This window comes from Lactuca sativa, chromosome 6 (assembly GCF_002870075.4).
Source record: "Lactuca sativa cultivar Salinas chromosome 6, Lsat_Salinas_v11, whole genome shotgun sequence".
Classification (NCBI taxonomy): Eukaryota; Viridiplantae; Streptophyta; class Magnoliopsida; order Asterales; family Asteraceae; genus Lactuca; species Lactuca sativa.
Window position 1 is genome coordinate 78,773,134 of NC_056628.2, and position 9,567 is coordinate 78,782,700.

At 34.7% G+C, this 9,567-nt stretch overlaps 2 protein-coding genes across 3 annotated transcripts; one reads left to right on the top strand and one right to left on the bottom strand.

Annotated features, from left to right (window-relative positions):
• The first annotated feature begins 1,500 nt into the window (after positions 1–1,500).
• Positions 1,501–4,807, top strand: LOC111903326 (uncharacterized). Of its 2 annotated transcripts, none has more exons than XM_023899100.3 (8): positions 1,501–1,656; positions 2,512–2,659; positions 2,885–2,990; positions 3,088–3,273; positions 3,424–3,840; positions 4,064–4,153; positions 4,245–4,321; positions 4,427–4,807. In XM_023899100.3, exons 2-7 carry the CDS (start codon positions 2,612–2,614, stop codon positions 4,307–4,309), a joined length of 912 nt encoding a protein of 303 aa, XP_023754868.1. In that variant the 5' UTR covers positions 1,501–1,656; positions 2,512–2,611; the 3' UTR covers positions 4,310–4,321; positions 4,427–4,807. The 2 variants fall into 2 exon arrangements, with proteins under 2 accessions (XP_023754868.1, XP_023754869.1); XM_023899101.3 differs by having other exon boundaries at positions 1,649–1,786.
• A 1,478-nt stretch (positions 4,808–6,285) lies between these two features.
• LOC111903327 (tubulin alpha-1 chain) lies at positions 6,286–9,229 on the bottom strand. Its single transcript, XM_023899102.3, has 5 exons — positions 8,993–9,229; positions 8,122–8,336; positions 7,778–7,977; positions 7,174–7,682; positions 6,286–6,772 (listed from the first exon to the last, which is right to left on the bottom strand). The coding sequence occupies exons 1-5, from the start codon at positions 9,103–9,105 to the stop codon at positions 6,454–6,456; spliced, it is 1,356 nt and encodes a 451-aa protein (XP_023754870.1). The 5' UTR covers positions 9,106–9,229; the 3' UTR covers positions 6,286–6,453.
• Between the last annotated feature and the right edge of the window lie 338 nt (positions 9,230–9,567).

Genomic DNA, 9,567 nt, shown 5'->3' on the forward strand with positions numbered 1-9,567 from the left:
ATATACACTAATAATGACCTCTTCTATTACCGTACATTGTGAGACTCTACTTAGAACACGTGCAAATGAGGTGTCTACAAAAAAAAATACAAATGTTATTAAAAAAACTACATTGTTTTTTAAAAATACTGCAATATTTATTAAAAACTTGTATTGTGAAAACCGTTGGTACAAATTGTTGCAGGTTTTGTGAAAATCGTTGGTACAAATTGTTTTATGGAAAATTATAGACGTTGATCAACATCTAGAAACGTGTTCAACAAAAGTGCATCTTTGTCACATGATCCTCGGACATGTATAACAAATACATGTATTGATGCTCAATAGAAAAGTTGAAAGATTCCATGTGTTTTGACATAAACAACAAAGATACCAAACTCATTTTGTAACTCGGAACATGATCGGACCGAAACTGTAAATAACACTGGCAAAGTTTAATTCGATCCAAAACCCAAAACCCGGTTTGGTACCCGGATCCGGACAAGGACCGAACCCGGACCCGATACACTCTAAATCGGTCCGGTTTTCGGGTTAGTTAATTCACGATCTTTGGTCTTCAGGTTTTTGGTCTTCAGGCCAATCCAGTCCGGTTCTGGCTCGTTGCTCATCCCTAGTGGGTGGTGATGGTAGGTGGTGGTGCGACGGTGGCAGCGGCGACGGTAGTAGTGGTGTTGGTGGTGGCGGCGATGGTGGTAAATGTTATGTTGTGAAATAAACAAAAGTAATAATGTAAAATGTCACTTCCTCATAGCAGAGAATTAATTCAATCATCTTCTTGAAAGAAAGTGTTTTCTTATTTGATGAAAGGTTTTCTTATTTAGGATTTTATTTCCATTATACCATACAAAGTTGAACCAAAAACTTGAATGTGGTGGAATTGGAAACTTTTCTCCCAAATTTCATTATATTCCAAGAACCAAACTCACCCTTAATAACCATGATTAAGACTAATCATTCAACTCATTTTATCAGCCTATTTTGCCAGCACATATGAAGTCAGTCTAATAAGAGAACATACTAATCAACAACCACAATGATGATTATTTGGCAACCGAAGCCTTACAATCATACCTTCAATATTTGTTAAAGACAACTTTGTGCTATCATAAGATATCGACAAACTAAAAGATACATAAACCGATCTTTCACCTTATTCCATAACTCAGTTTTCTCATGACTGAAAAAGAAGACAAGAGAGTTAGATCGACATTTAACCCTAGTTGAGCTTACACGATATTCTTTCCAAATTCAACTTAAATAGTTAAAGTGTTAAAACAACTTGTCTCCACTTGATTCTAAAATCTAAACAGACCCACAGCTTTTTGACAAGTTGATTCACGAATGACGAAACCCCATTAACTAACTGTAGAATAATATCTCAAAACATATATTTGTAAAAACCAAAAACTATTCATAATTCACATTTTTGAAACAATAATAAATTTGTTTTCTTTACAACGATATGAAACGAATATTATAAGAAGGAAAAAAAAGTGAAATCCACCGTCTGATGTGGATCCCATCCTGAGTGTCCATCCCCCCTTTTTATTCTCGCAGTCCAACACGAGTTGGAGTCATCAGGTCTCAAACAAACGAAGAAAAGACTCACTCCTCCATTAAAGATTCTCCTTTCCACCTTCACCTTTATCCACCCGGGTAACTTTTTCTTTCTTACGATATTTGAATTCTTGATTCCTTATCATATATCTATATGCACTTCATCTCCAATTACTCGCGCATATCGTTTCCCTAAGCTTTTTGATTTCTGTTATCCTTTCGATCAATCGTAAGTTCTTCGTATCTCTAGGGTTTTCTTCTTTCGTTCATGTTCTATTGATTTCCTTTTTCTTTTCTATATATAAAAAGGTAACCACCCTCGTCTTCGATTCCTCGGTTTGTTCTTGTTATGTTCTATGTTGTGGTTTCCATCTTTCTGAAGTGATATTATTGTATTAGTTTAAGAGCAAATCTATGTGCAGCTACTTTCTATGAAATAAAGATGCTAATTAATGCCAATTATCATTTATCACCCCCACCCCACCACCACCATCATTATAAATGCTTTATTTGGTGATATCTTTGACATGGTAGTGAAAAAACAAATCTTTTTTCAACTCTATGAGTATTCGTACTTGGTTGTTAATGTTTTGTAGCTTGTGGAACATAATCCTACATCTAAATAGGACCAACCTAACCTATCATGTCAACTCTCTACAATCTTGTCAAAAAACTTACCCATGTTTGACTTTTGCATGTCAAACGGCTTACCTTTTCACTTCAAAGTTGACCCTAATTGAATTTCCAACTTCCAACCTTGTTAATTTTGTTTCAAAATGTAAAAAGATCCATGATTGTTGTTAGGATTAGGACTTTTCAACAAAGGGTATCCACTATCATAACCAATTATATTCGACAATTGACCTAAATCCATGGTTGTTGCTAGGATCCTTATTATATCTCTTTATAAAAATAAAGTTCTTGGCATAAATCTTGTTATATTTGTAATGACAGGTGATATAGATTACACATATCTTCCTTATTCTGATTGATGCCAGACCAAAGCCTGTAATAAATTTCTGAGAAACCTTTCTTAGGTTACAGTGTCAAGAACATGTCTGGTGGAGAGGTTAGAAATGTATCTCCAGGAGATATTCAAATGGTAAATTCTTTTATTTCTAAAAAGTAAGTTAATTCGAGTCTTCAGGCTTCAGCTCCAGTGTGAGAGTTTTAATTCCAATGTGGATTGGACTCTGTGTGGGCCCTTATGTCAGCCATCTAGCCCTAGGGCAGACAGTCTTAGCTCAGGGGTTGTTGGAAGAATAACCTTTTTGCAGATTAATTTGTAATGAAAATCAAATAACTAGAATATTTTGTGGTGTTTTAGGTTCAAAATCTTATTGAACAATGTCTCCCATATTACATGACACAAAAGCAAGTTGTAGATATTCTCTATCAACAAGAGAAAGTGGAGCCCAGCTTTACAGAGCTTGGTATGCAATTCCATTTAATTTCCTTATATTATACGTTCTTTGTCTAATTCATAACGAGTAAACACGTAAATGACAATTTTACCCTTGTTTGGTCTAGTTTGGCAGAAGCTTGAAGAACAAAATCAAGAATTTTTCAAGGGATACCATCTAAGATTAATGGTGAAAGAACAAATAATGGAATTCAATAAGTTGCTTGATAGACAAGCTGCATTGATGCATCAATTGGGACCCACAACGGTTAATTTTCAACCTAATAAGTCCAATGGATCTCATATCCCACCAAGTAAGCCCATTTTCATTTCCTCTATCCATTCAACTTCTTTGACTTTTTGACTTTTGGGTAGGACAAAAAATGTTACTTTTGTCTCATTAACATCAGTCATGTTATGTTATGTCATGTCATGTCATGTCAGCTGTTTTGTTTTTTTTACAGTGCATCAAAACTCAACAATCTATGCACCTGAAAACACGGGTGGTATTGCACTCAAGACAGAAAACATGCAGCAGCATCCAGCCGCCATTAATTTCTCACGAGGGTTTAATAATAGTGGACTTCCGATACTACCCTCGGGGGTCCCACAAAATATGTTGTTGACCCAAAATTCAAATGTTGGAACGAATGGCGTTTCCGTAAAAACCGAATCCAACTATTTGGGGAATCCTAGGTTTATCTATGAACCACGACCAACGATTGGTGATGCATCCGTTTCATCTTTCAGTTGCTTGGAATCCGACCCACATCAGTTAAATGGGCCGCTTCTTAATGATAGTTCCTTTTTTGGGCTTTTGGGCCCAATGTCTCAAAACTTTGGGCTATCGGACTCAACCGCTGACTTCACAAATAGTTCAGGTACTTCCTCATTTCTCTCTCATTTGACCTGATAGGACAAGCTTTTTAGGGCTATTTTGTATAATGAGGGCATTCACGTCTTTTCAAAAGAGATTAGTCCCACCTTTTTGATGTGACATAAAGTTGCAGCTTTTGTCCTATTGAAATTAGTCCCATGTAGGTCAAAAACACAGTACAACATGTTATGTCAGTCTGTGATTAACATTTCTCTTGTTTTTTTTAGACATGCTCGATAGTTACTCGAGGTCTGCTTTCTTATCATCCGAAAGAGACAATTTCTTGGACTCTCATAGTAGTACGGTTGACCATCAAGGTTAGATCTTTGTTGTTGACCACTTCTTTTCTTGTTTAAATTGATTATTATTATTATTATTATTATTATTAACATCATTTTTGTATCTTAGGGGACAATAAGAGGTTAGACATACCGGAAAACTTAGGTTTTGAAGATTTTGGGAGTGACTCGTAAAACATTCACATGGTAATATTCTTAATCTACATATTAAAAATTGGTTTTCTTGTGGAAAAGTTTTAAATTTTGCAACATATAAGACCTTACATTATATTATTGTGTGTCTTGTCACAGGTCATATCGGATGACTAAAGATTTGGTCATCTGATATTGGATGACTTAGAGCATTACGCTCAAGTCATCTGATATCAGATGACTTCTGATATGCTCCAGTCATCTGATATCGAATATATCAAATGACATTGGAGCATATCATATCGTTCCTAGGACAGGAAGCTTTGTAAATAGGTTATCGGAATGGGAGGCTTCAGAAAAAAAAAATTAAGTGTTGTAGATTTGGTGTGTGCAATTTAGAGGTTGTAATAATTAAGTTTAGGATCGGTGTTTATAATGATAGTCTTAAGGAATATGTGTTGGGGGTAATAATGTAATTTATCGAAAGATTTGATAAAAGTTTCTAATTAACATGAAATGGCAATGAATATGATTACTACCCCTTGTGTTGGGATTGTGCTAGGAATAAGAAAAATGATCGTTTCAGGGTTTTGTATATTGGATTTTTTTTTTAATCTTTAATGAGTTGTTTTTCTATTATCAAAGTTGCAATGATATAGTAACCTACAAATCAATTTCTGTTAAATATTTATTCTTCCAGCAGGCTGGCTTAGGTTTTTTTTTTCTTCATTCCGATTTTGTTGCTTCCCTTTCTGACACGTTTCATGTTAAAATTGATTAATATTGTTGTCATCAATGAAAATTGTTTGTTTGAATATAAGATTACCATGTGTACAACTTTATGTCTACACATTCAATCATTACTCATTCAACTATTTTATCCAAACATGATTTAATGTGTAAAAAAAGAGACAAACATGTTTGGTGGTTGGTATAAAAGCCAAGTGTCCATTAAAAGCAAATTGTATTAGAATTGGACCAAAGATATGATCCGTTCTATCATTTCTAAAAGTATATCACCCTCATAAGAGTCGATCCATATTGGAAGTCTGAATATTGTTTAGAATTCCAACCATTGACCACTTTTGCATGTGAATCATGGAATCAATTAATATACAAGCTCAAAGATGTGCACAAACCGGATATGTTTTGGTAAACAAAGTCAAAACAGGATTAAATAAAGCAAAAATATCCAATCCTATAAAAACCGGTTTGAAAAATCCTATGTTTCACCGGTTTTCGGTAAGCAAAATTCATTGCTTTGCAATTATGAAATGAAGGCGTTTTCCATGGCATTCGGGACCATTTAGGGTCTTAGAGGCATTTTTCAACTTTTAATATTTAAAAAAGTGTTTCTTTAGCATCTTGGATAGTATAAAAGATGAAAACCAGTCTTGGAAAACCTCTAAAACTTTGTATTAACAACAAAATGAAAGAAATAATGGAGGAAAACAATTTTTTTTACTATATGAAAATCGTTTTTTATAGGTTGCAACCAATTTCACTAAAACCAATTTGGAACTGGTTCAAATAATAAAATCCTCAAACTAGTAAAAACGTTGATTTGGCTTTAAACTAGACTGTTTCAACCAAACCCGTTCCTAAATCGGATCGAATCGGTTTTCAAACCAATTTAAGTTGTTTTTTTTTGTGGATATCCAAGATCAATGCACACAAGAAGAATAACTCACATTGAAATTGTAACTCTTCCAATATAAATGAGTTTCATACCATTAAATATTTAGTTTCATACCATTAAATATTTCTACAACTCTATAAGTATCCCAATATGGATTGAGCTTCTTTACTAGTTTGTTAGAGAGTGGACACAAATCAACATTGGAATTAAAACTCATATGTCACATCTACTCAAATTCAAATCCTAGACCACTCCCACAAATATAGGGCAACTCTAAATAAATTTTAGACCACATAAATACAAATAACATATACACCTATTAATTCATCAAACAACTAGTGATATAGATATAGTTAATCATTCAACATAGACCATAAACTACAAGAACACATATCATATTTTTAATCAAATTTCATGTTCAACAATAACAAAATGATAATCATACATGCACAAATAAGTTTCAAACAACAAATTGAACCCCAAAACAATCCACAAACTCAAGTTTCTTACACATTGATATAACTAAAAGCCACAACCACCATTTTAATCAATACTCTTCATCATCATCAGCACCATCATCATCAACACCTTCAGCACCAACCTCCTCATAATCTTTCTCAAGAGCTGCAAGATCTTCACGCGCTTCTGAAAACTCACCTTCCTCCATTCCTTCACCAACATACCAATGAACAAACGCCCTCTTAGCATACATAAGGTCAAACTTATGGTCAATGCGTGAAAACACTTCAGCAACAGCTGTGTTGTTGCTTATCATGCAAACTGCTCTTTGAACTTTAGCAAGATCACCCCCTGGAACAACTGTTGGTGGTTGGTAGTTGATTCCACACTTGAAACCAGTTGGGCACCTGAAAAATTAACACAAAAGTTTCTTGATTTTCTCATGAATATTCTAATGAAATCTTGAATATCATAAAGTGAACAATTTTTTTTAGCATTTTTCACAAAATACCACCTACCCATTTCGCAAAATTCGATTTTTAGTGAAATGGCATCATCAAATAATGATTTTTATAGTGGGGAACATTCATAAAGCAATCATGCAAAAAAAAAACACTTTGAAAAGTGTATTTCATGAAATGGGAGATAAAATATCAGAAGGGTGATCATTTTAGCAATTAATCTTAAGAAGAAACACAATTAATGTAAACAAATTAAACAGGTTGGGTTGAAAGATCTCAACCCAACCTGGTGATTTTAGGTTGGGTATAATTTAACTTTAACCATGGTTAATTAATTAATTACTTACCAGTCAACAAATTGAACAGTTCTTTTGGTTTTAATGGTGGCAACAGCAGCATTAACATCTTTAGGGACAACATCACCACGATACATCAAACAACAAGCCATATACTTTCCATGCCTTGGATCACATTTAGCCATCATGCTTGCAGGTTCAAACACTGCATTTGTGATTTCAGGAACTGATAATTGTTCATGGTAAGCTTTTTCAGCTGAGATCACAGGGGCATATGAGGAAAGCATGAAATGGATACGTGGGTATGGGACAAGATTTGTTTGAAACTCTGTGATGTCAACGTTAATTGCTCCATCAAAACGTAGGGAGGTTGTTAAAGATGATATGATTTGAGAGATTAATCTGTTTAAGTTGGTGTATGTAGGTCTCTCAATGTCTAATGATCTTCTACAGATGTCATAAATGGCTTCATTGTCCAAAAGCACAGCCACATCTGTGTGTTCTAGAAGAGAGTGTGTAGAGAGAACACTGTTGTAGGGCTCCACAACTGCAGTTGACACCTGTAAAAGGGTATTTTTGTCAAGAAACGAAAAGGGTTTGATAAAGATTGGATTTTTAGCATACCCTGTTGGGGGAAAAGGGTTAGGGTTATTACCTGAGGAGAAGGGTAGATAGTGAAACCGAGCTTTGACTTTTTTCCATAGTCAACAGACAAGCGTTCCAACAACAAAGATCCCAAACCAGAACCAGTACCTCCACCAACAGCATTGAACACTAAGAAGCCTTGCAATCCAGTGCAGTTGTCTGCTAGCTTTCTTACTCGATCAAGGCAAAGGTCAACAATCTCCTTTCCCACTGAAAGAAAATTAGTCAAACTAAGTCAAACCCAAAGAAATCAAGATAGTGTTAAACACAAAGTAATTGGAGAAACTGGAGAAAGGGGGGATTGGAGAAAGACAAAGTAATTGTAGATTTGAAACCCTAGAATGGTGGAAGTACCTGTGTAATGGCCCCTAGCGAAGTTATTAGCAGCATCTTCTTTTCCTGAAATAAGTTGTTCAGGGTGGAAGAGTTGGCGATAAGATCCTGTCCTGACTTCATCAATGACAGTTGGTTCAAGATCAAGAAATATTGCTCTTGGCACATGCTTTCCAGCACTGGTTTCACTGAAGAACGTGTTGAATGCATCATGACCAACACCCACTGTAGTGTCACTGCAAATGAGATGAATTTGTTAGATCTGGGTGATTAAAATAATCATAAAACTTCCGATGGTTGTTAGGTTTTCGAGTTCTAGCATCATTGTTTGTATAAGCAGAAACCAATCCATTCTTGTTTTAAGTAGTTCACTTGAGAAACGTGATCCACAATTTGTGCTTAATTCGATCGATTGCGTATTGTTTCAGCGAGAAAAGAAATTGGGGGAAATCAATTTAGTACTGATTTTAGATCATGGAAGTCAATTGGAAATCAAACACAAAATCTAACCAGATCTCTTCATCAGCCGCGTAGAATTTATGAATTCAAAAACAAAAAAATGGATCTCCAGACTCCAATCAATGACCTCCAATTAATAAAGTAAGCAATTGACGAATCATTTTTGGTTTTATGCGAGATCCCAAGTTTCACAATACACATTAATGGATTCAGATCCACAACTGTATCACCCAATTAGGGTTCAAATCGTATTGACATGAAATCTATGCGCCGTGGTAGTAAATCTACGAAGAGACTAAGATTCATATTATAACCACGAAGAGTAAAATCATCGAAAAACGAAGATTTGAAATAGAATCAGAGTCGGGATTGTGTAACGACACTAGATAAAGTTGCAGATGCTTATGGAAACATAAAATTGATATAAATTTACCTGGGCATCATGCCATCGGGCTGGATGCCATGTTCGAGGCAGTAGAGCTCCCAACACGAATTACCTACTTGAATTCCAGCTTGACCTATGTGTATGCTTATGATCTCCCTCATCTCTCTGTATCTGAAGTGATGTGAGAAGAAAGTTTTTCTTTGTTTCTTTCTTGAAAAATGAAAACCTCTTCTAGTTTTTGCTGTGCAGAACAATTGACCTAATCAAGACTTATAGAAGAAAAGAGAGCGAGTGTATGTATTGATACATTAGCTGTCTCTATAATTATGGAATTGATGCTTTTTGTTTTCTTAATTACTGTTTTTCTTGGGGGGGTAATGTTTCAAAATGACCACAAATAATTGGTAATGTAAATCGGTAACATTTTTTTTTGCGTGTATAAATAGAGAAATAGATCGGTCTATGTTTTAAATGATATGAATGGTGACATTGTTACAATGTCAAATCTCATTATTTTTCAAAATCTATTTAAATCGATAATTTTATAGACATAAAAAAATCATATAGTGTTTTTAAGGAGTTATATCAACTTAATAACAAAAAGTTATCAAATACACAAGACA

Bases quoted from the DNA above. Each gene is read 5' to 3' on its own strand.
- LOC111903326 (XM_023899100.3), top strand. From the start codon at position 2,612: ATGTCTGGTGGAGAGGTTAGAAATGTATCTCCAGGAGATATTCAAATG. The intron at 2,991-3,087 runs GTATGCAATTCC...TGTTTGGTCTAG, and splicing joins GCCCAGCTTTACAGAGCTTG to TTTGGCAGAAGCTTGAAGAA. The intron at 4,154-4,244 runs GTTAGATCTTTG...TTTGTATCTTAG, and splicing joins TAGTACGGTTGACCATCAAG to GGGACAATAAGAGGTTAGAC.
- LOC111903327 (XM_023899102.3), bottom strand. From the start codon at position 9,105: ATGAGGGAGATCATAAGCATACACATAGGTCAAGCTGGAATTCAAGTA. The intron at 8,337-8,992 runs GTAAATTTATAT...TCTCATTTGCAG, and splicing joins CCCGATGGCATGATGCCCAG to TGACACTACAGTGGGTGTTG. The intron at 7,978-8,121 runs GTACTTCCACCA...ATTTTCTTTCAG, and splicing joins CGCTAGGGGCCATTACACAG to TGGGAAAGGAGATTGTTGAC.